Source organism: Poecile atricapillus, chromosome 2, assembly GCF_030490865.1.
Source record: "Poecile atricapillus isolate bPoeAtr1 chromosome 2, bPoeAtr1.hap1, whole genome shotgun sequence".
Lineage (NCBI taxonomy): Eukaryota > Metazoa > Chordata > Aves > Passeriformes > Paridae > Poecile > Poecile atricapillus.
Genome location: NC_081250.1, coordinates 67251856 through 67279817, shown reverse-complemented (window position 1 = coordinate 67279817; position 27962 = coordinate 67251856). Strand labels below are relative to the sequence as shown.

General features: G+C 38.6%; 2 protein-coding genes across 7 annotated transcripts in view; one reads left to right on the top strand and one right to left on the bottom strand.

The window, feature by feature from the left end:
* Window positions 1-8587, bottom strand: part of LYRM4 (LYR motif containing 4) — an 84947-nt gene extending 76360 nt beyond the window's left edge. For all 3 annotated transcript variants that reach the window (XM_058831265.1, XM_058831266.1, XM_058831264.1), the window contains exon 1: window positions 8428-8587. In XM_058831265.1, coding sequence (XP_058687248.1) covers window positions 8428-8513 — 86 coding nt within the window. In that variant the 5' untranslated portion in view covers window positions 8514-8587. The remainder of the gene's footprint in view (window positions 1-8427) is intronic.
* The window catches only part of FARS2 (phenylalanyl-tRNA synthetase 2, mitochondrial), a 244530-nt gene continuing 225143 nt past the window's right edge, over window positions 8576-27962 (top strand). Inside the window, exons 1-3 of one of the 4 annotated variants that reach the window (XM_058831261.1) lie at window positions 8591-8618; window positions 14932-15002; window positions 16375-16419. The gene's annotated coding sequence lies outside the window, so the exon portion shown is untranslated. Of the gene's footprint in view, window positions 8619-14931; window positions 15003-16374; window positions 16420-27962 lie in introns of all 4 variants that reach the window. The other 3 variants (XM_058831259.1, XM_058831263.1, XM_058831262.1) reach the window with 3 other exon arrangements.

Sequence of the window (27962 nt, the reverse complement as noted above, 5' to 3'; positions counted from 1 at the left end):
ACACTACTAAAATGAATTATAGTCTCAGGGAAATATTTTAACTTTTTTTTTTTTTTTTTTTCAGACACACACTTTCTCAGGCAGTAAAAACAAGACAATATCACTTTTAAACAAGCTTATTATTTAGAAACAGGTCTTTAATGGTTCCAGCCCAGGATAGGCCAGACAAACAGACTTGGAAGGACTGTCAAGACCTGGTGATGGACATTATTTTCTAATCAAACTAATACATCTATCATACACTCTCTAGTCTCCACAGTGGATTCACAGCTTGCTTTAAACAGGGATTTTGTGAAATGGTTACTGGAAATGAGCAGAAGTGAATTCTAGACTTCTTGATACCAATACATTCATACATAACATACATACATACATAACATACATAACATTTACTTCGTGCATAGACTTACTTAGAAACTATAATGAGATTTAACCAATTCCTATTTATTTAAAGAGTTAAAAAAATTAGAAAAGTAGTACCTAAGAACAGCTTTTCCCAAGACCTTTTAACAAACATAATGCTGAAGAAAGTGTAGTCCTATGTACTGGACTGAATCCTGTGTCTCTGAACACTATTCCCAGCACAGGACCTTTAAATTTTCCAGAAGAATTTTTAAGGACTTTATTTCAGACATATTCTGTTCAGGAAGAAAGCATCTGAACTCAACTGAATTCTTCTATCATATTAAATATTCAGTTGCATTGTATCCTAAGAAGAATGTTAGAATTTTATATGGAGAGCAGGTAAAAAGGAATAAACTAAAATAGAATAGAATGTAGGAAAAAAATGTAAGGGAAAAAGGCCATAGTCCGTAATGCCACCCTAGCCAGAATGCTGTCTGGATGATTAGTGGCATCTTCATTCATGAGAAAAAAATGTATCAAGAATCCCCAAAGAATATTTCTCACTAAGGACACTTTGGTACTGAGTTCTGTGCAAAACAGTCTTGGAAGACCTGGCTCAAGTATTCACAAACACAAGAAAGAACCCAAGAAAATTGCCTTTGATTCACACTTTTTTTTTGTAAAGCAGAGAGCTATGTATAATCTAGGACTCTACTTTGTTGGTCAGTGAACCCAAAAACACATGGGAAGAGCTTTATTGAAGAGGTAGTTCAGAGAGCACCCTTGCAATCCATTACTGCAGCAAGTGGTTCTAAATATTGCCTCATCAACTGCGGCTTCCTTTTTTCTTTTTTAAATTACTAAGATTTTTTTTTTGAAATCCAGAATGCTAATCTGCTAAAGAACACTTGAAATTATAATAGTAGCCTGTGTCTACTGTATCTTGAATCACCTGGATGTTAGGAGGTCAGCATCTTTTCATCATGGGCAGCATAGAGATGAAGACAGAGGTACTAAGTGTTAAAGCCACATCCAAGAGTAAGAAAAGGAGGAGGTTAGCTGGGACAGAATTTTAATCCATTTTAATGCTACAGCTACATTACCAAGTGCTTTTCATTTACCAGAAATCATAAGCATATGTGTATGGGTATGAGTCACTGCCAGAGGCAGTATTTTTTCTATTACTCTCATTAGTTCTCAAACACTCACTACTGGTAATTAAATCTTACGTAAAAAGAAATATGTCCCTGTTTTTCTGTGCTATACAAAGAATAACAAACATTTACATTTATGAGATTTACTCATTTTAGGTGCCTTAACTATAATAAAATTACTAAAACAGTAGGTCACTCTTTTGAGGAAGCTCCTATCCATTTGTCTTCCAAATATTAAATTCCCATTTTTCCAGACCTCTGTATGTTCTGTATGTGCTCCAAACTCTCCCTTCAAGATACTACTATTTAAAATTCTCCTCTGCAAAAATAAAAAAAAGAAACCAAGAAAATTACATCAGACCTGATGCACAGATATCATTAATTGTTTAGGAAGAATGTAATTTCACAAGGGTAAAGTGAATGTATTTGGAAAATGACAAACACTGCTGAACCTTTAAACCAAAGATAACTCCTAATGAACAAGATCAACAGAATTTTGATGCAATGATTTTTTTGGGTAATGTTACTAACAAGAAATCAAAGTATTTGATAAAACTGTTTTCATTCATTTTAAAATGTCAGAGAAATATGTCCTGAGGGTAACTAATGGTTGTTCTGACATTCTTGAAATAGAGAGCTTTGGTTGTCTTTCCAAAATATTTTATGCAATAAATATATACAATACTGAAGTCAGATGGAAATACTTCAATACCAGAAAACCCCAGCCCAAAACCATGTTCTTATACCTCTAGATTTTCCCAAAAACTGCACATATTTCCATAAAAATACTCATAATCTTAAAATGCTCTTAAAATACTGACACCTCTATTCAAGTATACATGATTCTGGCAGAATAAGGCAATATACATTAAAGAGCTTAAAATAATATAATGGCAAAATGGTATGTGGTCAGTAAAATAGCCAAAATTTAACTCCCTCCAAAAAGATATATTAGTAAGGCCAACCACAAATCTGTGTGACTGTTCCACAAAATGATCTGAAAAGGTGCAGTGGCTGTTTGCCTGTGACTCTGGGTTGTGCAGCTCCAGGCCAAAACAAGTGTCTGCACCAGTCTGTGATGGAAACCACCCTGGACTCTGGAATACCACAGCTGCTTGCAGCCCTGACTTTTTTATACTTTTCAAGTAGATGACAGAGAACACCACACACTCAGTAAAAGGGAAATTAACTAAAAAAATCCTTAGGTTTATTATCATTCAGAATACGGTCAGGAATGACATACAGAAAAGAAAAAATAAGTTATCTGCCTTCTTTGCACAGCTGAGGAAAAACAGATACTGTAAACTGCAATTCTGTCACCATACACCTACAAAGAAGTAAGACATCTCTGCTGTACAGAACTTACAATTTTATTTTTTTCTTGCGTTTCTTATCTCACCTACATACTACCACTTTGTTCTGAAAATCATGCCTTTCTTTTCTTGTTATTGTCTTGAATTTTTTTTTTCTTTAATCACCATTTAGACTTTTACTCCTCCCTAACACAAAGAAACAAACAATCTGCTGGAAGACCTTGTCAATCACAAACTTCATTAGGATATCCAGTGAGAAAAAGGCTTATTCAGCTTGGATAACTGTCACATATAAAATTTTAACATGGCTGTTTACCTAAGTGATGAAAGTGCAAAAAGAAACACTGACAGGATTCTATAAACCAGGGACTAAAAGCAAAGTAAGATCTTTCCATTAAAGTGACCAAATAAGTTATGCTGGGAGTAAGAGAAAGAAACTCATTTTTATAAAAGAGTGATTTTAAAAAAATTTTTACTTGGTGTGAATTATGCTCTCGAAAGAGTTCTTAGCAGAATCTTAACAGCTTTATATCCCTTTGAAGAAGAGATCATCATGCAAGTACGGGTCAGCTTAACCTATGCTTATGAAAAATCCAGGTGCTCTCATGAAAGGAACTGGGTACAGAAAACTTTCTACTCTGGAACTGGGTATCCAGAGAAGTCTCACTATTAAGATCAAGGCAAAAGGAGTAGTAAGTACCTTGGCCTTTCCCTCATCTTTTGTCACTATATTTACTTCTGCAACCAACAAAGGATGGAGATTCTCCTTATCCCTTCCTCTGTTACTGATGTATATATAGCAACATTTTTTATAAAGCAACATTCTTCTTTTATGGCAGTAGCCAGATAAAGTTCCAGCTGGGGTTTGGCTCTTCTAATTTTCTCTCTGCCTAACCTCATGACATCCATGGAGGTCTCTGGTGTAGTCTGCCCTTTCCTCTACAGGTCAAAAACACTGTAAACTGCCTTTTTTTTTTTTTTTTTTTTTTAATTTTTTTCCTCCTGAGTTCCCTCCAAAGCTCTCTGTTCAGCCAGGCTGGTTCTCTTCCCTGCTGGCTTATCTTCCAGCACATGAGGACAGCCTGCTCCTGTGCCTTGAAGATTTCTGTTTTGAAGAATGTCCAGCCTTTCTGGACACCACAGTCCTCCAGGACTGTTTCCCAAGTGACTCTCTCAATAGGTCTCCTAAACAGGCCCAAATCTGCCCTCTGGAAGTCCAAAGTGGCAGTTCTGCTGATTCCCCTCTTTACTTCTATGAGATTTGATAACTCTTATAATTTCAGGATTGCTGTGCCCAAGGTGTCCTCCAATCTTTCCATCCCACAACAGTCCTTTTCTCTTGGCAAACAACAGCTCCAGTGGGGCGCCTTCTCTATTTGGTTCCCTCACTAGCTGCATTAGAAATTTATCTTCCGCACACTCCGGGAACCTCCTGGACTCCTTCCTCTCTGTGATATTATATTTCCAGCAGACATCTGGTAAATTGAAGTCCCCACAAGAAAAAGGGGTAGCAATCTTGAGACTGTTTTATGGTTCTGTGTTCCTTGACTCCCTAAAATCAGATCAACAACTGTGTCAGTCAAAGTGGGAAAGAGCAACTGGCACTGAAAAAAACAGTGCAAATTATTTTGCTCTGTTTTGTTGCTAGGTTAGCAGTCATTTGCAAAAATCAGATTTACTGGTTTTAAAATATTGAAGGAGATGTCTCAGATGAAACTGCATGCATTCAATTAATGTGTTTCCAATGCAAAACTTGTTTTGACAAATTTTCTTCCCTGAGTCTTCTATGTTCTGGGTAGCTTTATTAGTCAAATAATATTGCACATTCTAAAAGAAAAATCAAATCCATTAAAATGCAACTTAGACAAGAAAAAATGTATCTAAAAATAAAAAAACAACTTCTACCAGTTAAAAGAGAACATAATGGATAACTGAAATAAATTTGCAATAAATCAAGAAAGACCTTAAAAAACATAAAAAACTTATTTGCAGAAAAATTCCAACAGAGAGGCTCAAAGCTTCTGACATTGCTCATGACTACAAGAAATTAAAGAAATAGAAAGCAGATGAGCTGGAAGCATGTCATATGATGTCACCCTGAACTTACTACCCATTGTTAGTATCTTTATAGGGCCAGGAAGGTTAGGGATCTAAAAATCATAGTAAGTTGGTTAGCTAGACCCTCTGGAGCTTTTCCAGGTCAGTGTCACACTTGAAATAGGCCTGCATGCAACAAGGTGAGGTCAGCCATGGTGCTCTTTGGCTAAACCTATTATGAAAACCCTCAAAAACAGAGATGACAAACTCTCTCAGGGAAGGCCTGCTCCAGTCTTGCACTGTCCTGGAGAGAACTCCCTCCCGCTAGATTCCCATGTGTTAAGATCCCTGATCTTCAGTCACATTAAATAAACAATAAATTTTAAAGTTTTGATTATCTTCATTTGCAGCCAGATGTATTTTAATGGCTTTCATGAAGCTTATAAATTCTTTTGTTTTCTGTACACAAACCACTCACAACATGCCATTATTTAAATCACTAATGATATTTAGAAATATCCCTTAAATCCATTTAGTTGAGACTATAATCCAACATATTATAAACCATCAGTGGTTCTACTTTTTGTCAACCAAGCAGAAGAAAATAGAACACTTGTTAAAAACCACCTTTTTGACTCAAAACCTAACATCTTGACTCTCTGCATATTGACTTTCCTCCAGTACAAATCACTCTCCCACACTCAGACTGTCTGCTTGGGTAATAGGGCAGAAGGGCAGACATGATATTACTTACAGTCTACTAAATTCCCTCTCCTGCTGCTAAAACCTGGCCTACACTTCTGGGTGTTCAAACACTCTGTGACATTTACTTCAGGACACTGGAGATGCTCCTGTGTTATTCTGAAGGCTGCCAGTGGTGACCTCAGTTACTTAAAGACATGAATGATACTCTTCACCGTTACCACACAAGTTCTGCTGGGTGGCAGAAGAAAATCTGGGGCTACGAGATGACATTCAGAATATATTTACTGAGAGAGACATAAAACAAAAAACGTGAAATTTCCATCACAACCTATATGTACATGTGTCCTGATTTTGTCTGGAAAGTCAAATTAAAGTTAATTTTCTTCCTAATAGATGGTACAGTGATGTGTTTTGGATTTAGGATGAGAGTGATGCTGACAATGTGCTGATCTCTTAGCTCTTGGCAAATAGGGTTTACACAAAGTCAGGAAGTTCTCAGCTTCTTCCACCAACCCACCTGCAAGTAGGCTGGGGGGCACAGGAAGCTGGCAGGAAGTACAGCTGGGATGATCCAAATTGGCTAAAGGGATATTCCATACCATGTGGTGTCATGCTCAGTACATACACCCAGGAGAAAGCTGGCTGGGGGCTGCTGCTCAGGAACTGGCTGGGTGTCAGTTGGCAGCAACTGTACTGTGCACCACTTCTTTTGCAAATTCTAATTATTATTATTCTAATTGTTATTATTATTATCCATTCCTTTTCTGTTCTACTAAAAAGTCTTAATCTCAACCCACAAATTTTACTTTTTTTTCTCCCCAATTCTCTTCCCCATCCCAATGGGGTGGGGGAGCAAGCAAGCACTTGTGTGGTGTTAGTGTTGGTTGTTTAAATTAAACCAGAGCAACCAAATTAGGAGAAAAAGCACAGTAAGCAAACAGAGAGACAATAAGTGGCTGATCATACTCCAGATGTGCTCTTACGAACATGCAATTTGCAGTAATAAAGTATTCTGATACTGTCTAGCTGAAGTCATGAATCAATAATATTGATCTGTAATACCTTCTACTTTGCTGCAAGTCGGTTCTTTACGCAAAGTCCTTGGGTTAATTCCCGTGCACTGCCATATCACATTACAGCAGCCCTGAGGACACAGCAGGGCTGCTTATCTCGGCATGCAAGAAGCCAGTGGGGTGTCCCTTTTACCTATGGGTGCGGTGTAAACACCGAGGCAGAACTGTTGTTGTGGTCACAGCAGACCTCTAAGTGTAACAGCGGCTGATCATTTCTTGCTGGAAACTGCTATGGCTTTTCATGCTTACAAATATGTATACTCCACAAGGTTTTAGACGGTTTCTGATTTTATAATACCTAAGGACAGGTCCATCAAAACCAGATATCTTTCCTTTAAATAAAGGCACAACCTGCACTGTTATATGGTGTCAAAAAATCAGATCCGCATGGATCTGCATCTCCATTACGTACAATCCTGTCTTTGTTAGCCAGAACAAGGGTAACCAGGGACACTCAGAACAGCAATGAGCAGGAGAAAGCCTTGATAGCAACAGAATGTGATGCAAGCACATATTGCTGCGTGGAATCAGCAATGAAGGTTTACTAGTGCTAGCTCATTTTCAGCCCCACAGTCCTTCTTCATGGGGCACTCCCTCACACCTTTGTGAGGTTTGTGGAATACTTGTGCCTTGCAGAGCACAGGGCTCTCCACAATTATGCAAGTTTAAAGGCTTCTGTTCTCAGTTCTTGCCTGAGAGATGATTCATAGCACAGGTAGCTCAAATGTCTCTTCCCGTGGTCCAACTGAGTGGTAAAGTAAATGTACTACTGGGCAACGCAATTTTGCCAGCGTGGGTGAGCAGCACCCCCAGTGAACACTGCAGATAGCTAAAGGAGACCAGGCCTACACCTAACTTTTGCCCAACAGGCAAAGTTGGCAGAAGACAGGCAGCCTGGTACCCTGTGTGGCAGGAAGAGTGAACCCTGATGCCTCATTGCACCCTGAGCATGGACACAGCACATGGTGCCAGGCTTTGCCTGCAGCCTGACCCCAGCTCTCCTCTGCCAGGAAACGGGCAGCACACAGACCAGACATGAGCTGTATCAGTTTCACAAAATCATTAGGGCTGGAACGGATCTCTGGAGATCATCTAGTCCAACCCCCTGACAAGGGAGGGTCACCTTGAGCAGGTGACCCAGGAACACATCCAGTGGGCTTTCAATGTCTCCAGAGAGGGAGACTCCATGACCTGCATGGGCAACCTGTTCCAGTACTCTGCCATCCACATTATAAAGAAGTTCTTTGTCATGTTGAAGTGAAACTTCCTTTGCTATGGCCTTTGCTCCTCATCCTGTTGTCGGGCACCACAGACAAGAGTCGGGCACCATCCTATAGACATCCACTCCCTAGATATTTATATGCATGAATGAGCTCCCCTCTTAGTCTTCCCTTCTCCTGACTAAACAGGCCAAGCTCCCACAGTCTCTCCTCAGGAGAGAGATGCTCCAGACCCTTCCTTATCTTTGTGGCCTCTCCATCTTGTACTGAGCAGCCCAGACCCAGCACAAGTACTTCAGACTTCAGGTTGGGACAATCTCTGTCCTGTCCCTTCTTCCTAATAGCCCATAGCCTGGTGCTTTTGCGGCAGTGTGGGGCCCGGCGGAGGGTCCGGGGGCTGCCCATTCCCTACGCTCCGAGCCGGGCCCAGGCACGGTGCCCGTCCCGCTGTCGCTCCAGGGCACGGCTCGGCTCCTCCCGAGGCCGCGGCTCCCCCGCTCCCCTGCCCCAAGCACCGCCGGGACCCCAGGCCAAGGCGGGGAGCCCCGCGTCCGCCGCCCCCCGGAGCCGCTCCCCGCACCTGTAGTTGTAGCCGCTGAAGCGCTGGCTCTCCCGCAGCAGGGCGCGGTACAGCCGCAGCACCTGGGCACGGCTGGACGCTGCCATGTTGCCGACACCGAGCGGCTCCTCCCGCGGCGAGGCCCCTTTTCCCCGCCCTCCCTCTGTCCGCGCCGGGCGCAGCCGCGGCGGAGCGGAGCCGCAGGGCCGGCGGTGAGTGGCGGCGCGGAGCGGCAGCGGCCACGGCAACGGCTCGGCCCGGGCCCAGCGCAAGGCGCGGGCGGGGCGGGGAAAAGCGGCTCCCCGGCCGGGGCAGCCCCGGGTGCGGTGGGCTCGGGGGACTCGGGGTCGGTTCTCGGGTCCCGCCGGGTCGGGCCTGCCCGGCAGCTCCGGCGGGGATCCCAAGGCACGACTGCCCCTGGGTGCCTGTCGGGCTCGGCCGTGCGGCTGTGAAGGGCAGGGAGGGAAGGCCTGAGCGACAGGGAAAGCGAAACCTCTGCTCGGCGAGGGCAGCAGCGCCGTACTTGGTGTGCCACACGGGAAGGTGGATCCTGGTGGGGGAGATGGATATCGGGCCTGGAAAAGAGCAAGAGTGTGTGCAGAGGGTTGCCTCGGAATCGCTGTGTACATTTGCAGTCAGAGTTCATGGTCTGGAGAGGATCGAGCAGAGGCCACAAGATAATTTGGAGTCTGGAGCATCTGGTTTCATGAGGGTGCTGGGCCTGTTTAGTCTGGAGAACAGAGGACTGAGAGGGGATCTCATTAATGCGTATAAGTATGTCAAAGGTGGATTACAAGAGGGTGATGCTAGGCTCTTCAGTGATGCCCAGCAAAAGAATGAGGAGCAGTGGCCATAAACTAAAACCCAAAAGTTTCACCTCAATGTGAGAATCAACTTTCCATTAAGGATAGCAGAACATGCTCAGGGAAATATGCTGTGCTGGATGCTTGTGGAGTCTCACTCTCTGGAGACATTGAAAACCCACCTGGATACATTCCTGTGTCACCTGCTCAAGGTGACCATCCCTTGTCAGGGGGGTTGTCCTAGATGATCTTCAGAGGTCCCTTCCAACCCCAACATTCTGTGATTCTCTGGAATCACTATGGACAGATGAAGTCATTGTACATCTGTGCCAGGACCTGTTGTGTTACAGTGATGTTTGAATTGTTCCTCTCTCAAATCTGCTTCTAAGATGAATTCTATTATTTAAATCAGACATCCTCCTTTGCTGAAAGTTTTGCCACTGCAGAATAAACTTAACTTTGTAACCTACAGGTGTTATGCTGCAGCTGTATTTAATACTGATTTTTATCAGCAATACAATTTATTTAGAGTCATAGAATTTTCAAGTTTGGAAGAGACCTTTAGTCTCCAGTGCAGTTAAACTGCTACTGTAACCTGTAAACTACCTCACCCAGCAGCACATCCAGGAGTCTCCTGCACACCTCCAGGGATGGTAACTCCACCATCTCTCTGGGTAACCTATTCCAATGCTTCACCACCCAAACAATGTATTTTTTTCCCCTTAATGTCTAATCTGAATCTCCCCTGTCTCAGTTTAAGACCATTTCCTCTTGTCCTCTCACTGCAGGCACAGCAGAAGAAATCAGTCCCCACTTCACTAGAACTTTCTTTCAGGTATCATGACAGGGTTCCTACTTCCTTCAGTTTGCTATTTATATAGTAGATATTTAAAACAACTACCATGTAGATATTCCACATGTCTCTGGCAAAAGTGCTTCAACCGCCACTTCCAATTTAACTCATGTTTTATTGCATATGCATTTGTTACCGTCAGTTGTACATCTGATGGAATTTACAGTTTGTTGCAAAGAACTAAAATAGTTCTGTGCTTTTGGATTTAATTAGTATAGACACATGAATTCATTTCAAGTTTACCTTTACAGGTATGCTGTGTTTTAGCAGCCCTTTTAGGTTTCTGGAAATGGAGATTTTCTGCCCAAGCTAGAAATATTACAGGAAGTGTAGAAAAATATATGCAGCTGCAGTACTGGGAAAAGCATCATGAGGCATTCCCTTGTAAGTTACAAACCAATTTGTTTTGGGTTAGGTCTTGGCAGTCAGGACACTCACATGGAGAAATACTTATCAAGCATGCCCTTCATTTGCCAGTGGGACCAACCAAACTTTCCTTGTAGCCCAAGCCATGTTGTTGGTGCAGATTGTCATGCAAGAAGCAGAGCCCATCTGGGGTGCTGGTACTCCCCATCTTTGCAGCTGTTGGTGGCTGCTTAATACATGTTATAGCAGAATTCTGGCTTTGTGTCTACAGACTTATCATCTTCCCTGAAGGCAGCAGTGTCCACCCTGCCCTTTGTTATTGAGGGTGGGCTTCAGACAGCTTGACAAGATACAGTTCTGTCATGTACAGAGCCAAACTTAAGTTTGAGAGTTTAGCAAAGTTATGTGATACCATTCTGTGGATGTGTGGATGTAATTTTACTACAGCCCTCAGGTATTGCTGGAAATAAAATTTTTGTGGTACAATCCTCAGCTCTAAAAGATGAGGGACTAAGTGGGATGAAAGCATTCACCAAACTTTGTTTACAGGAACAGTATTAATTTAATACTTGAAAAGTAATTATAAATTACTTTTAGTTAGCCTCAGATACTAATCCTGTTTCTGAAACTTCCTGACAGTTTTTGTGTTTTATTTTTTAAATTTTTTTAGGTAACCATGTTTTTCTCTTGAAAAAGCCTAGAAACCACCTTTGAATAAGCACTAAGCACATACAATGCATGATCAGATGCAAAATAAATCTATCAAAGGAGAAAAGGCCTGTCTCCCTTTTCTAGCTTTACTCAAGGAGGGAAAGTCAATTTTTGGCAGAAACTAGTCACCTTTGTGCAGCCGGGTTGGCACTGTTAACAGGAAAAATTAATTGTTTTCTTACTCATTTGTCATTGTGTTTTCTTGGAAGCGATGGGTTATGGTCCCAGAAGTTGTCTCATTCTGCAGGAAGTGGTCATTGCTGTGACTGGGATACTTGTGTTTCTGCTGGCCTTTCTTTATGTGCACCACTGCAAGCCTGGTGGGAATTCAAAGGACAGACACAGCCCAAATGACTGCTGTGTGTCCTCTGACACTGGAGCCTGTGTATGGGGAAGCAGAAATAACCATTTAATTAACTTCCTTCTCATTCCTAAGGGGAAAACTGCACCTGAATTTAGGGTTGGTGGGTGTTCATTTGTACAGAGGTCTTTGCTTTCAGCCTTTGGTCTGGGAAGGAAGGTGGCCTGTGCCTTGCCTCTCTGTGTCTCTCAGCATAAACAAGCACTTTGAGAAGTTATAATGGTATCAGTACTTGGAATATTTAAGTTTGTAGTTGCTAAAAGAGGGGAGGGAAGGGAAGGAATTTGGATGAAGTACATGCAGGGGCTGTGATCTGGAGTGGAAAGAAACAGCTGTTCTATTCTCTGGGACATATTTGATGTCGTCTGTTGCTGAATTGTTCCTTGTGGTGCACTATTTCAGCTTTATGACATGGTACTGAACACTTTCAGAGAGCATGTGCTTTCCTGGTATGCTGTTGTTGGTTTTCACTATTTTTCTTTGGGGGTCAGAATGATAATTGATTGTTGAAATACTACACTCTTTTTCAGTTTGTGAAAACATGCTACTTTTTCTGTGCTGGTATGACGTCTCTTTTCTTTCTTTGTCTTAGTTCTTGATTGATAGGGTTGTGCACAGTGAGATCCTACACAGTGTAGAGTAGGATCTTTAAGTCAAGGATCACAAATCACAAGAATTTTGGGTTTTTAGTGGCAAATGTAACAAACTATAATTTAACTGTTCTGTATGGTGAGTTAAGATTTCCACAGTATCAACAGGAGGCCTTGACTGACTCTGCTATTTAAAAAACATAGTATTTAGTTGGTTGCCCTGTAGAAAAGCACATTTTTATTTAGGAGGAGAAATGTCCATATTTCAAATTCAGCTATACTCCTGAATTCTTTGTGCATTTAAAAAAATTCTATGTGGAAGTTCAGTGGGAAGAAAAAAATGGTAACAAAGCTCTTCTCTTGGTCAGCTTTTTGTGAGTTACCCCATCTCTTTCTAAATTGAGTTGCAGACTGTTGTGTATTGTTTAAAGTAAGATTGTAAGAACAGTAATAATAGGAAAACCAAAATGCAACCAGTAGTGCATTTCCTGTTGTAATACTTGGTCTTTTAAGGGAACACTGGTTTTACCATGGCTCCTAAACCTGTCCTGGTTCATGATCTCTTGTGCTGCAGGCATCAGACTAAAAGAAGTACTGAATTTTGTTTTCCTTCTTGGCAGTAGTTTTAACTAATTTCCTGTGGCTTAAGTCTTCCAGAGGACATGGGCATTGTGTTACCTGACAATTAAGGAACTGGACAGTCACAGGATAACTTCTGGATCAATGAAAGGCAGTGTTCTACACTGTATTGATTTTGAAAGATGTTCTTAGTAGACATATGTTGGTGAAGTCCTTTGAAATGCTTGAAGTAAAATACTATAAAAGTCTAGAATTAAAAGGATAATTTTGAATTATAGGCAAAAGAATAGCTAATAGGGAATTAAAATTACCAGCAATGCTTAAATAGTTCAGCATGTAATGTTTGCATCAAACGCAAATGACACTTCTAAACACTTTTAACCTTAATGCTGATGAAGACAAGAACTCAACAAAAAATTAACGTATTTTTGCTGTGTGGTTTTTTATTATACTGAAATCTTCCTCAGAAATCTAATCTTGAGAAGCATAAAGGACAGGATTAATGAAGTGTTCTCTTCCATGCCCTCATCAATTCCAAAATGCTTTCTTTGCAGTGCTTTCCAGTGTTTTATCAAATTTAGCCTCAAATTACTTCTCTTTCTGTGGGAAAATATATTCTATTTTATAATGTATTGCTGTTAAGAAATGTTTTCTCATGCCCATCCTATGCCACCCTCTTCCCTGAGTTCATCCCACTTTTTCATTTATGCCCCTTTAGATTCATGCTGTGTAATTCCTCTCTCTCCTCTGTGATTTACGCTATCATTGTATTTCTCAGTAGCTGTCAGCCAGACAGGCTAAATTATGTATTTATTTTGATATTTTTTCTGCCCTCTTTCAGAGGATATTGAAAATTTTAGCTTAGGAAGCAAACTTAGCTGTAAAACAAGGACTAATACTTTGTTTCAGAGCAACTAAAATTCTCTTTGTAGCTGCCCCTGTATATTTTTTGCTGACTTGTGATTTCCAGTTTAGGAAGTTAGTTACAAATGGTACTGCCAATCTTTTGAGTTAAAGATCATGATTGCACCTAAGATATTTTGCTGGAGCTAAATTCTTTCTTCTCTTGAGTTTATTTTTTGTTGTATATAAATGTGTATGTGAGTGTGCAGAAAAACGTGTAAATACATATTCAGGCACGCACATGGTCATTCTGTGGTGGTAAAGGTCGTGGCCTTCATCTCTGATTCTCCGTGTTTCAGCCTTCAGGATTGGTGCACAGCTAACACAGTGCTGTGTTTTTTTTCTTCTTACCTAGTCCCATGTCTCAAATATGTGAAGCCAAAGACATCCTGCTGCTTGCATGCATCCCAGTTCTGCTGCTGCCTGGATTGTGGACATGGCCTTTCTTGTCAGATGACACTAGGAGCTAGCTAGCTCCACTCAAGGACTACTGCTTAAGTCCTTCTCTGAAAATCCACTTCAAGTAGCCATTTTCTTACAAGTCCTTCTTTTCTGATTATTTGTTGGAAACAATTCCTAGATCAAAGTATCAGTAGGTGTAGCAGTATCATGTTGCTATAAGGTAGTGTGGATCTGATGTAAGAAAGCATGTTATCCAAGGTAAAGTAAAGGTGGAAAGTTCTTCTATAATGTGTTGGAAAGGTGTGATTTCTGATAATGGAACATGTGTAAGGAGCTAGTATTTAAATTTTTTTTTAGTGAAAGAAAAGTTAAGCAAAATTGTTGTTTACAGTGGATGGGTAAATCAAGGCTTGAGTGGATTGTAAGTAGGCTGTCAAGTTTTCTAACTGTGAGATGAGGGGAGGACGAATGTGATTTTCCACTTGTAACACATTTTCATTTTATATGGTGCTGTGCATCCATGTATGACTTTTTGTTCTAGCACCTTGGACTTTTGATCCAGGAAAAACAAATCCACAGTTTGAATAGGAAGCTGAAGCAACTTGTTTCTTAAGATGGAAGAAGACTATAGAGCAGTGCTTTAATTGAAAGGAGGAAAACAATATAGCCATTTTAGGCGTTGTAATGGTATAGTTTAAGATACTTTTGCATGATCCTTGACATTTTTGGTCTTTCATCTTGTGTCACTATTGGTTTTATATCCTCAGAGCTCTGACAATGAGTGACAGTGCATTAGGGACATGTTCCTGTGTATATCATACTTCTGATGCGTTTGTAAGACCAGCTGAGTTGTCAATACTTCCTTACATTCCTTCACAGTTCTAGATAGAACTTTTATTATTTTATTTCTCTTTCTGTTTTTTATATCTGGGGTGACTGTCAAAATTTTTCTTTCAGCCTGAGAAGGAACAAAGCACTGTCTAAAGGCAAAAGAAGCAGAGCTGAAGAAAGATTATCTCTGCTTGCAGGTAAATAATTAAAAATAAATTTAGCTCTCTGAATCTTTGACACCAGCACTGCCAGCATTTTTAGTTAGTAACCAGTTTTCAGTCCCTCTCCATTTTAATCAATAATTAAATTTTAATTTATTTAGTAATTAAAAAATCTTTCTTCATCTTCACCAACTGCTAAGGACATGTATGATAGCTATATAAATTTTCTTTCCCTATAGAATTCATGCATTTCCTTACTCCTAGTACAAAGAAAATTATGAGATTTGAGACATAAAGAGGTGTGTAACAATAAGAGAAAGAGGGAGAGGTAGAAGATAATAATCTTCTGAAGAAGAAATTCAGAAGGGTGAATTTTATCATCTTTATATTGGAGTATGTCCAGATCCTTCAATAATCCCTTTGAAATCTGCCTGACTACCTAGGCAGTAAGTTGCTGTACAGTGCGAGAAGAGGTTCTCATTTTACACCCCAGTTATAACGGAGGTGGGATAGGACAGGATAGGACAGGATGTGATGCTCTCGTGAATGGAGAATGAACTCAGAGCTACAGAGAGGCAATAGTTAGGACTTTACAAACCCCACCATTAACCTTCCAGTCTCTTACTTACGTGACCCCATGGCAGCATCAGCGAAAGGCTGTGTGTGTCAGTGGGCTCCTAATAAGGTTTGTGTCTTCCCTGCAACTGGGAGTGAGTGTTGATGGAGATGGGGATGCAGACCTGTGAAGTGGGGTTGCCAGCTTCCCTATAGGTATGGGTTTATATTCTGCTGAGAGGTAGGAAAGAGGAATGGGGGAAGAAATAGTTTGAAGTGTTGTTCTGGGAACATTAGTGAGAGTTCATCTATCTGGAGACCCAAATTAAGTATCTCCTTGTTCTGCAATTTCTGTTCCGTGATTAGGTTTTCAGGTATGTTTTGTAGCCTAGTATTGGTTTTGACCAAGGTCAGGTTCTGGGGATTTTTGTTGTTGTTGTTGCTGTTGTTTTATTTAGTTTGTTTGTGTGTTTGTTTTAACCTGGCAGTACATGTGTTTCCTTTAATTTATAATTTTGCACTTTATTTTCATTGTTGTTTACCTTTTTCCATTTTTTGGAAATGATTCATGGTGAAGTAGATGTGCTGCATCTAAAACAGAGAAAACAGATAAACAGAGCATATTATCAGATTCTCACACAGATTTAACAGTACTTCTATTTTTTTTGTGTGTATGTAGGATTTCAAAATTGGTTTGACTTTCAAGAAAGTTTTCAAGACCTTCATTGAAAGTGTTCTTTTGAAAGAATTTGCATAATTTTTAAAATTGCTTTCTTACTTATTTTAACTAGGAACATAGCTTTTTTTTCAACAGTTGTTTTAACTTTGATTTTATTATACTGATTACTTGCAGTGTGAAAATTGCATAGTGCGTTACACCAGCTCCTCCCATGGGAAGGTAATATTGTAAAATGGACAGATACAGTATTGAATGTGTAAAATTATCACATACTGAAGAGATAATTAAATATTGGCTCTATATAGGTTTGTTGAACTTAGAATAGCTGATTGCTTTTTATGTTGGCACACTAACTTTGTCAAGTTTTATGAAAGAATGATGTTCTAAACAGATAGATGTTGCTTGATAGAGGTTAAGTTTTTCTGTTTCACTTCTGTCCCTCTTCCTTCCTGAACAGATTGTGGTTCTTATTCCACCCTCCACTTCCACTCACCATGTATCTTATTTTTATGCTGCCATTATATCGCTGTTCTGTTGTGGTAGGTTATATTCTTAATATAGTATTCATTCTACAAACAGAAACTCTGCGGGATAGACTTGACCTAAGTATGTGGGAACACCATGTTTATTCTAGTTACTTTGTCAGACTTCCTGAGTTGTTATTTAAATGATTCCTTTTAAAATAAACTAAGTTTAAGAGATATTGCAGATTCTATGAAATCCTATTTTGTCACCTGATATTTGGAGTTCGTTTGACCTCAGTGTCTCCTGGGGTCTCAGTCCTTACCCTGAATGGCAGACCCTGCTGGGCCTGTGTGGAACACAATCTTTCAGCATGTGACAAATTGCAATTCTACAGATGGTTTTAAAGAAAACAAACCAAAACAATTGTTATGTTTTAATTTTGATTCTCTCGGTATGTAACAGATGTGGCATTAACTGAAGATTGTTTTGTCATATGTGACCTTGAGCTATAATAACATCTTATTCTTCATTAATAATAAAAACTTGATTCTTTCATGTTGTTACTTACTTTACTTCCCTGACTTTCATATCTTCTTTCACCTAGTCAATGTGTATGTCTTGGCTCAGAATGCAAGATGAGAGGATGTTGCCTTTGGTATCTAAAGACTGGATGGAGAAAAACTTCTGTGTTATAGTCTTAAATATATATATATATATGTATACACACTTCTATGCCATAGTCTGACGTGTGCATTCTGAGTTCTGTCTCAAGTTTTCTTCCACTGAGGTTTGTTCTGGAGGGAAGTGCAACTTGCAAATATCTGGTGTCACAGAAGGGTTCTCTGACATAGTTAAAATACGTGGCTTTCTCAAGGGCTTTCAAACAAAGATTTTCTTTTGTTATTTGAGCTAGGCTTTGTCTAGATAGCTATATCAACATTAGCAAGCCTTACAGGAGATGTTGCCCAAGAATATTACAGATGCTAAAACATGAAGCTGCTTGGGAGCCCATTATCCTAGGGAGTTGTGAGTCATGGACTTAAGTTTTTCCTATTTTCTAGCATTAATGACAAAAAAAGAAGTTAGCAATACTAGTTTTGTACTTTTTAGTGTGATACTTTAAAGCCTTTTTTTAATCTGGTGGTAGCGGGCCTGCGTGAAGACACCATTTAAATCTGTGTTTTAAGTCATACTTGCCTTGCTTTGCTTGCTACAGAATATTTTGGAAGTAGTTCTTCTTTAACAAGTTATTGGAGATGTCAGCTGATGACCTCTGAAATGCTGTAAAGGCAGCTGTGTTCAGGTGTAATCAAATACAGTGTTACGAGATAGGTCTGCCTGAATACATTCAAATTGCTGTAAACTTTTAACAAAAGTTGTATCAGGAAATTATAACAGAACTGAGCAAATCAATTTTAAAATTTGAGTTATATTTATTTGAATAGGCAGAATTTTAAATTGAGGGGCCTTATATTTATCATGAATATTTATCAGCCTCATTGTTTATGCTTCAGTGTCAGTTGCAGTTGAAGTATTTGTGAGGAAAATACTTCTTTTTTTACCCTTAGGCTTTAAACATAATTAATCTATTTATTTAGCTGTAGTTACAGAAAATGTTTCATAATATAAATAGGATTTTACAAATCAGGTTTTCTGCCTTTTGGTAACCCATATACATTCATAACTGTAGAATATGCAAGTTAAAATTTTTAAGCTGGATGATGGAGGTTGGCTAGGTACTTAGTTCTTGAGTGTCTTCTTGGGTGTACTTGTCCTTAAAAGAGTAAAATAACTCTTCCATCTTGCAGCTGAGCAGTGTATAGGGAGACTGAAGAGGCAGTACACGGGCTTGATAGTCATGTGGGATTTAGGAGAGGTACATTATCCATTCACCTGTGGCAAATTTTAGTTCTGGAATGAAGGAAATAACAGCAAAATAGTTAAAAAATACGTAAACAGAGTAAATAAATTTGCTGAAAAGACTAGGGTAAAGGAGAGCAAACTGAAAATGTTTAGCAGTGCAATCTTATTTTGTTTTTGTTTTACCTTCTGAAATTCATATTGCTGGAAGACCAGCTGTATTGAGACAGATACTGTGATTGTGTGAGACTTGCTGGCAGAGCTGTCTGTATTGTTTCCAGATTTTGCTGTTCATTAGAGTCCAGCATTTTGTGTAGGTTAAATGGGTTGGAATGAACTGTGTCACTTAGAAACTGATGAAGTGAGTTCTGTTTTTTTTTTTCCTTTTACAACATGCAAGTCAATACTGCACTCTGTGTAAGCTAGCTGCTTTTCCCTATACTTTTGTTTTATTCATTTTTTCCATGCGTTATTCGTGTTTGCAGTCCATGTGATTTGGGATCAAATGCAAATGATGATAGAGGGTTTCTGAACAAATTTTGTTTGCTGTAACATAGTATATATTTGTAATTCTAGCTTAAGACTTTAGGTTAATAGTTCTTGAGAGATGAACGGGTCTTCTGCTTCTAGACTACAGTAACAGTAAAGGAAAACAACAGCCTAAGTCACTAGTACATAAATGGGAAAATAAAAAAAATCTGGTTGTTGATTTCTGTTTCATCACTCAACAGAAAAGAGCTTCAGTGATTGGGAATTCTACAAAAACAGTAAAGGTTTTCACATTATCTAAGAAAAAGTGTTGTAGCAAATAGAATTTACTTCTTAGTTGGTCCCATTTAACATTTCAAAGATAGTGGGCTCATATTAAGGAAAGTAGGCTGATGTTTTAAAGTATAAGAAAGTATCTTTTTCCCTCAAGAGCAGTATTAGCACGTGGGTAAATTTATAGGACTCAATTTTTACGCGTTGTACCTTATACTATACATCTGTTATCCTGTAACTATGCTGTACTCAGGCAAGGGCTGAGTTTAAGAACCATTTCTTACATGTCTGGACCCAGTAAAAAAGCCCTGCTAACATTGTGTTTAATTGGAGGCCTAAAGTGACTCTGCAGAAAACTTCCCTGTCAAAGTGAAACAGAAGAAAGATGGCAGGGATTTCAGTCATCATTTGCTGACATCTCTCTCTTTACATCTCTTTCATCTCACACAGTAGTTGAGAGAGAAGAGGCAATGCTGGGAGATCATTTCACATTCAGATACAGGATTTTGGGGCTCCATCAGAGATGATTTTGTGTTCCACGGGAATAAAATCCTGCAGCTCTGACTTCCTGGTCATGAAGTTCCCAGTGGCACAGCAGAATTGTCCAGGGCTTCTGAGTAGGCACAGCAAAGGAGACCTGAGGTGTGGTAATAAATGTTGTTGTAGCACCATTCCCTTCCTATTGGTTTTTGTGTGTTTCTCCAACATGAAGTAGAAGGAGCTGATGATTAAAAAAAAAAGCCTTTTCCAACAGGAAATGCTTGAAATCTGTCTTAGAATAGGAAAGATGTGAGGAGGACGATTAGGCAGTGTTGCATACATAAATGTTACTGAAACTGTGTCAAAACACCATTTTTCTTTTAAGCTTGTGTCCCCGTATAGATGGAATGTGAAGTTTCAGGCATAGACACTGTTCTTCCTGTTGAAAGCTGACAACTTCAGTTTTCATTTAACTGACTGTTGATTCTTGAAAAGGAATGATTATTTTTTTAAAATTTAATTTCCTATGTGATACTTATTGCATTTGAGACATTATGCAGTGGCTATTAAAAGTGATTCATATATTGAATTCCCAAATAAAGATTTTAGAGCAACTCCTGCCCAGCTCTGTTTTAAAGAAATGAGAGCCTTAAGGCTGATCTGAAAGGACATTTGTTGAAACCATGGCTACAAAGCACCTGGACAGCACTGGGAGATGAGTTTTGAGATGTTAAAATTAAATTATCATTTTTAATACAAATATTTAGTGAAAAAGAGAATGTGAAAAAAACATTGTTAATAAGAATTGAAGCAAAAGCTATTCAGATAAGTTTCATAAATGTTATTTCCAGTTTACTGAAGTTGTTTGGCGGTTGTGACATTGCATTTCAGATGTAACTAGAAATAGATATTTGATCTGATCACTGATTTTTTTTTTTCTTTAGATGACACTAATTTGTCTTTTTGTTAATCTTAGAAAGCCTTATAAATTTAGTGCCCTATTTCCATTACATTGGGCTGACATTTTACATGCTTAGGTATGGCAATATAGTTACAGGGGTGAACAGTGGGACACGTAAATAAATTTATAATTAATGTATGTGTAAGAAAGAGACAGTTGAAATCTTTTAAAGCTATTGATGTAACAGTAATATTAGTAGTCAGTTTTCCTTCCAAACCTGGAGTAACCTCTAATCCACCTTCATGGAAGAGATTACTTAATTTCATGCAATGTAGTCAACTAATTTAAAATTCAGATCTGGGGGGAAATACAAAATCACAAAATCTGTAGACTCATATGGAGTCCTCTTCACTTTCACACTGTTGGAGTGCTTTTTGATAAAGAAGAAAGAGGATGGAGTAGCAGCTAGATGTCTGGAACTGCTCCACAGTTCATTGAATTAAATTGAAATTTTTTTCCATTAACTTTGATCATCCTTGGATTGAACTGGTATGCATATGATTTAATTAGTAGCAAGCTTGGGAAATGCTGGGATGTTGGCTTTTCTAGTTCCTTACCTACTGAGGTGGTAATTACATAAACCAATATGTTTGTGTGTCTATGATAGGGCAAGTGCAGAAGTACCCAAAACTGGCTTTCCTAATGGTGGACCTCCATTTTAAAGAGACATTTTATACTAAACCTCCTTTTCTTTCTTTCTAATGATGAGATCAAATCTGTTCATCTTTCATTCATTACACATAAAACAGATCTATTTCTATGTTGTTGAAAATATTTTTATGCTGGAAAAGGGAGAAAAGTGTAGCTTTATTCTTTGTCTACCCCTTCTCTCCCCCAGATGTTATACTTAACATTAAGGGTTAAAAATGCAGTTTTGATAAGTTCTTTTTGCCTCAGAGCAATGAGATTCTCTAATATCAAATGTTTAATTATCCAATAGAGCATTTTTTTTCATGGATCACGTTGAAGGTATCTCTATTAATGCTGTCATTTTTTTATCTTTTTTAAATTATGTAATACAGTTCAGCTTCACGTTGGCATCTCTTTATGTTTATGCAAGTTTGAGAAGCAACCAGAGAAAACTCCTCTGCTAAGGGCAAGTTTGTAGGCAAAGCTTCTTTGACAGTAATAGTTCAGAATGGCTGAATTTCTTATCTGAAGCATTTGAAATATTTTTACCCTGAAACAGATTTCTATCACCTTATTCCTTCCTGTATTGTTCATTCTTAGGTGAACTGCCCCAGTGCCTTACCTGGGGCAGTTGGTGAAGTTAAATTAAGGTCCTGCTTGGAGCAAGGGAGGAAGGGTGGTGGGAGCTGGCTGTGGGTGGGTGTTGACACTGGACGCAGAGATTCCATATAGATGTGTCATGCTTGCTTTGGCAGACCCTGATGTGAGTCTGAATGATTTGAGTCTAAAAGTTTATGAATGCTACCAGGCTTCTTATGGATTAGTAACATAAACAGGAGTAGTAGGTATAAAAATCAAGGGAGAAAGGCTTGTAAGCTACCACCATGCTTTCTCACGCTTTTCTTGTGTAACTAGCTATAAATCTGTCACTTGGGTTTGCTTATACTTTTGGTAGTTTGCACTCAGTTTTTTACAGAATAAATAAGAATTCTCGAAGGTGTCAGTTACATACCTGTCAATGAAAACTAACTTGAAAAAATTAGGTCTGTGTCAATATATATATATATATATATATATATATATATATACAAAAGGAGCCTTGATTTTTTTTTTCCCCTCAAAGTCATTTACTGAAGCAACATTAAATATTATACCAACAAGATGCTGAGGTTTTAGGTGGTATTTTCTCTACTGCTTTGCAGGAATACATTTTATAGCAACTGCAGCATAACACAGAACATTGGCACCTTTTGAGTCTGACATTACCTTCTCATATAAGCATGACATATGCTTAGGCCATGCTGATGTGTTATTGTTTATAATGTACAATGATTTTGAAGTGCATGACAAAACTATTTGTATGCTTGAGGGAGTGATCCAGAACACAGAAAAGGAATTAAGTAGGTGATCTAAGTATTTATTTGTTTTATATGTTTCTAGCTGCTGATTGATGAGCTTATATTGCTACTTTTGCATTTGCAATTAAGAAGGAATGTTGGTAAGCAAATGGTTTTTCTCATTTGCCTTTGTTTCACTTGAAGTTAGTAACTTCATTTAGGAGAGCAATATTTTTAAGGTACAAATCTGAGAAACAGGCAAATAAAAGTGTATACACAGTCTACATCTTGGTGTCAGAATTAGAAGCAGAAAATTACTGTTTAATGTATTACTTAATGTATTACTTAATGTATTGTGAAGCTAGATACCCTATCTTGCTTGTCATATGTTTTGAGACAGCATAGTTAAAAAAATCAAGGTATTATTGTACAAGTTGGGAAAAATTTTCCTACTCTGTCACAAACCTTCTGTTTGATGACTGCCACAAGAATTTCTAGGATATAATTGAAAAATAGTTGTCTGACCTCTACTGATTAGGAGTTGGGATTTGGTTTCTTGTGCTTGAATGTATCAGTTCATCAACTTCTCTGCCTCCAAAATAGTTCATTGTTTCTGTGTATTTTTCTGTGTGTCTCTACTGTTTCAAACAAAGTCATCATTGCTGTCATACCTCCCAATACTTTTGAAAAAGCAAACCCTTAAAAAGCAATGACTCCCTGTCTTCTCCCCAGGATCACCCATATTGAAATGTGCAGTTTGTATTGCACAGCACTCCTGTGCACGTATGGTTTGACTCTACAAAGTGTCTCCAGCAATTCCTGCTCATCTACAATGAAATGCAGTGGCAGCTTGTTTCAGATTTTTGGTTGTTAATCAATCTGTTCACACTTAAATGTGTTGCAGCCTCGTGAAAGCAGGGAATGTCCTGGATGAATGATATGAAAGAAGTGGATGTATGTAAGTGTAATCTGCCCCCAGAGTGGCAGATTGCTTTAGCTATGACCTTTATCCGTGAGAATAGACTAACGTTGTATCATTTTGAGAACCAGAGTGCTACTTCCACTTAAGCTGTTGCTGGGTGAGATGTTTTACCATCACTTTTTGAAGACACTGTTAGGTTGAGTTTAATACTTTTCTTAAAAATCCCAGGTTTTAAGCATAAAGGCCTAAAGAAATTATGTCTGCAAAATGGTATTTGTTCATCTTCTGTCAGCCTTCTTCCTTCCACTTCAGTTAAATTTCACACAAAATGTCTGGGTCCCAGATTCAGCAAGGCACAGGTGGTGTGTGAGAATAAAGGATTGAATGAATGTGAAAATGAAGGAGATAAACCCTATAAACTGTGCAGCCAAAGCAGAGGTAGCAGGATGAATTTGTCCATTACCACTGAATCTGCAATCTAACTTTGCCTCCAAACACAGAGGAAATAAACTTTTTCTGGTTCTGCTGCTTGCAAAAGAAAGCTTACTGTAAACCTGAGAATGAATTATGTTCTGTTGGCTGACACATCTTACAGAAGAGGAAAATAGAAGAGTGCTGTCTGAAATATTTTTAAAGAACTGAGAATGGATGCTGTAAGAGAAAACATTGCATATGTTGTCTTTCAGGCTTTTAGAATAGTGTGTCTAGAGGAGAGAGCTTGAGACAAATTATGCTATTTTTCACAGTCTCTGAGATGATTAGCAAATATTGGAACATAATAGAAGTTATAATCAACTGTAAATGTAAACTGTTAGATTGCTGCAGTGGGAGGAGGCTGCTTAGATAATAAAACTCAGAGTAACACAGTAACAGTTCTTTAAAGCTGTCAGCATGTTGCCATCATCTGGAAAAGGATACACAATAGCTCTTCATAAACCTATCAACTTTCTTGCATTAATTTACATCTCCATTTGTGATATATGGCATCTGAAATTAATTATTTTAAAATTAAAAATCTCACAATTTTGTGGTATAACACCCTCTTTTCCACAACTAAATTCTGAATTACAGATATTCCAGATGTTTGGAATGTAAATCTATAACTGTGAAAAATAATTTAAAAGAAGAGTTAAAAAAAAAATCAGTTAGTATTTAACTTCTGTAGTGTTGGTAGCCAGATACAAAAAGAAAAGGTAGGACATTTGCGGTGCATCATTTACTAAAGGTCAGGCATAGACAAAGTAGATAGAAGTAAATAGTAAATGCAGTTTCTAAGACTTGAGAAGTGGATGTACAAGTGTGAGATTTTTTTTTGGGTGACTTGTGAACCTTTAATCTTTCACAAGTTTTGCACATATGTTATCTGCCCTTTTTCCCTTTCTGAAAACATCAGTTAGGCCAACTCTAGGTTTGCTTTTCTGTGTTAGCAAGCAGTTGTTTTGTGTGGATCTCTCTGCATGAAGAGCTCATGGTGGGGAGAGCACTAAATCCAAATAAGCCACAATTAGGTTGCCCAGAGAAGTTGTGGAAACTCTTGTGCTGGAGGCTTTCAAACCCAAACTCAGGGAAGTCTCTGAGTGACCTGCTTTGGACAGGGTTTTGAACTAGGCCACTTCTAGTGGTCTCTTTGAACCATAGAAAATTATTCTATGATCCTGTAGTTCTGTGAAGTACAGAAGTAAAGCTTGAATTAATTTCTAAAGGAGATTGGTCTGGGGATTATCTTCAAAAGTCATCCCTAAGCTTAGTTCTGGGACTGTCCATTTCTTACTGTCGTTATGCTTTCCTTGTGGGCAGTTTTGCTCCTTAGTACATTGTATTTGCCATGAGAAGTTAGAAAATGGGCGATAGACCTTCACCATAACTGATGCATTAATTCTTTGCAGGACTTGTAACTGAGATTTTAGGCAAGGTTGTGTATGTGGGTGTCTTTGATGTGGAAGAGAATTCTAGTTGTTAAGCCACTGAGTTCTTTGTATCAGGATCATATTTCTTTCTGAGATGACCAAGTTGGAATTTCTGAACCATAAGAGAGCGCTTATACGTTCTGAAAGCAGGGTTCAGCATAAACTCTTTTCCTTGTACTGTTGATTTGTTTAGCTTTGCAATTTTGCAAGGGTGTTTAAAATTTAATTTCTCTAATCTTCCCTTAGTATTGATAAAGTTGCTCCTTTGTGGTAACTGTCACCAGCAAGAGGTAAGCAGTAATTAATTAACCAGTTTGAGAATCAGGTATCTGCTTTTCCCATTCCAGGGGAAATTTCTGCAGTTCCAAAGTGTGCTGGAGAAATGTAGCTCTTGCTATATTTTCTGTATCTGTCAAAGTTTCTTTGAGCTGTGGAAATATTCCAATCTATGCTTCAAAAATTAGTAGAGTGGGTTATCTGATGCAAATTTGATTGCTTGAGCATTGCAGTACATGGAGAAATGCTTTATGCAACTTGAAGTGATTTGACAGAGTAGGATATATTTCTGCAGTCCATATTCCCCATGTGCGCACCTGCAGAAAACATACAAACACATGGCCTCCTCACCCCACCAGTGCTGCCAAACCATCTGCCTTTTGGAGTTCCTGCCTCAGGTGTGGATGGTCAAGCCAGAATATGCACTTAGGTGAACTTACTCTGTTCCTGAAAGTATTCAACATACTTTGATTTTAAAAAGAATGCTCATGATTTCATATTGAATTGTTTTCTATTCCTTGAAATATGAGGTGCTGAAAAATAAAATAAAAAGCTATTAGAATTAATAAAATAAAATAAAAATAAAATAAAAAGCTATTAGAATTTTTTGAGGCAAAACATATATAGGCAATATATTTACATCGTGAAACTGTTTTACTATCCATCACTCTTAAAATATAGTATCACTAGAACCAAAGATATGCATCAGTCAAGCTGTACCCGTTCAGAGCATCAGTGATGATACTATATAAAGATGTCATCACCAGATGTGAATACAAAATTTTTAGCAAACTGTGGTTATACTTCCTACTGATGGTTGCTATTAGAGGTTCCCTTCTGATGACACATGTAGCACCTTCTGATATTTACAATCTGTGACTTGCATTTGGAACTAAGCTTTTACCCTCATAGCAGGACAGAGCATAGACAGAACGAGATGTGAAGCAGTGTTCCTGTTGAAATTTTTGTGGTAATTCTTGAGAGTTCTCTGATGATCCCAAAAGAAATTCCTCGATACAAATATACCACAGCCTGGGGGATGAATGTGCAGCAGGCATTGATGACTGCTGTGTAACGCAAGTAGCCTTGTGTCTTACAGTCATCATAATCCCTTCTTATATAAGGTAATAAATAAACATAAGTACTTTAAAAAAGCTGATTCTTGAATATTCAGGGCTAAAAGGTCTTGGCTGACCAAGGATCTGCTTCTTCTTGCAATAAGAGAGCTCTCTGCCATTGCTTAGTAGTAACAGAATATCTTACAAGTAGCATGAAAACCTCCTATTATTGCCTTCTCTAGGTGCTACAGAAGAAGATGCTGTTGGGCTCTCTTTATGACTTCACATTCTTTTTACTAGTTGCAAGAAAAAAACGCTCTATTTATATTGTCAGCACCAAGTGCTCTGTTGAGATTACCTCAACAGAGGAATGCACAGCCTTTACTACAACAAACAGCTTTACCCAGATGACTTATTTGCTGAAAATAATTAAGGATGTCTAGGTAGCTGAAAAGTCTCATCTACTGTGCATCAAGAGCATCTGGATTGCTTTGTGCATTTGTTTGCTTTGCTGACAGAAGTTTCTTAATTTTCCAAGCCAGCCAGGAAAACAAGCAGAATTCTTTAAGCAAAACTCCCCCTAGCATAATAGAATAAGGCCAAATAATTAGATTCACGCACTTAGAATAGATACAAAGCTTAAAAGCAAAACCAAACCCCTTTGATTCAGTTGACACAAGTTGATTTCTGGTATGACAAAGAACAATCTGTTTTGCCTGTCTGATAGCAGGCTGATTGGATTTTGCCAGCATTAGGACTGTTGTCTTAGAAAAACTCTGATGTTCCTGACCTAGAGTGGGAGCTGAAGTAACCTCGTGCCAGCATCCACAAGGATTTCATGCATTTAATTTGTTCTTCCAGTGTGGCTAAAATAATTCCACTTCATAGGTCTACTTCCTTAGGAAGGAATCTTTTTAAACAGTTAGATATCATACTTTTACAGCCATTTTTTCCCAAATACCTGTATTTGTCAGTGGAAAGAAGCCAAGATGAGTTTATTAAAAAGATTCAGTGGTACATGACAAAACTGAGATTTTATACTTACTGTGTTGCTTATTACCCATTGATTGCTCTGTTTCTATGAGATTAAGACCATTTTCTAAC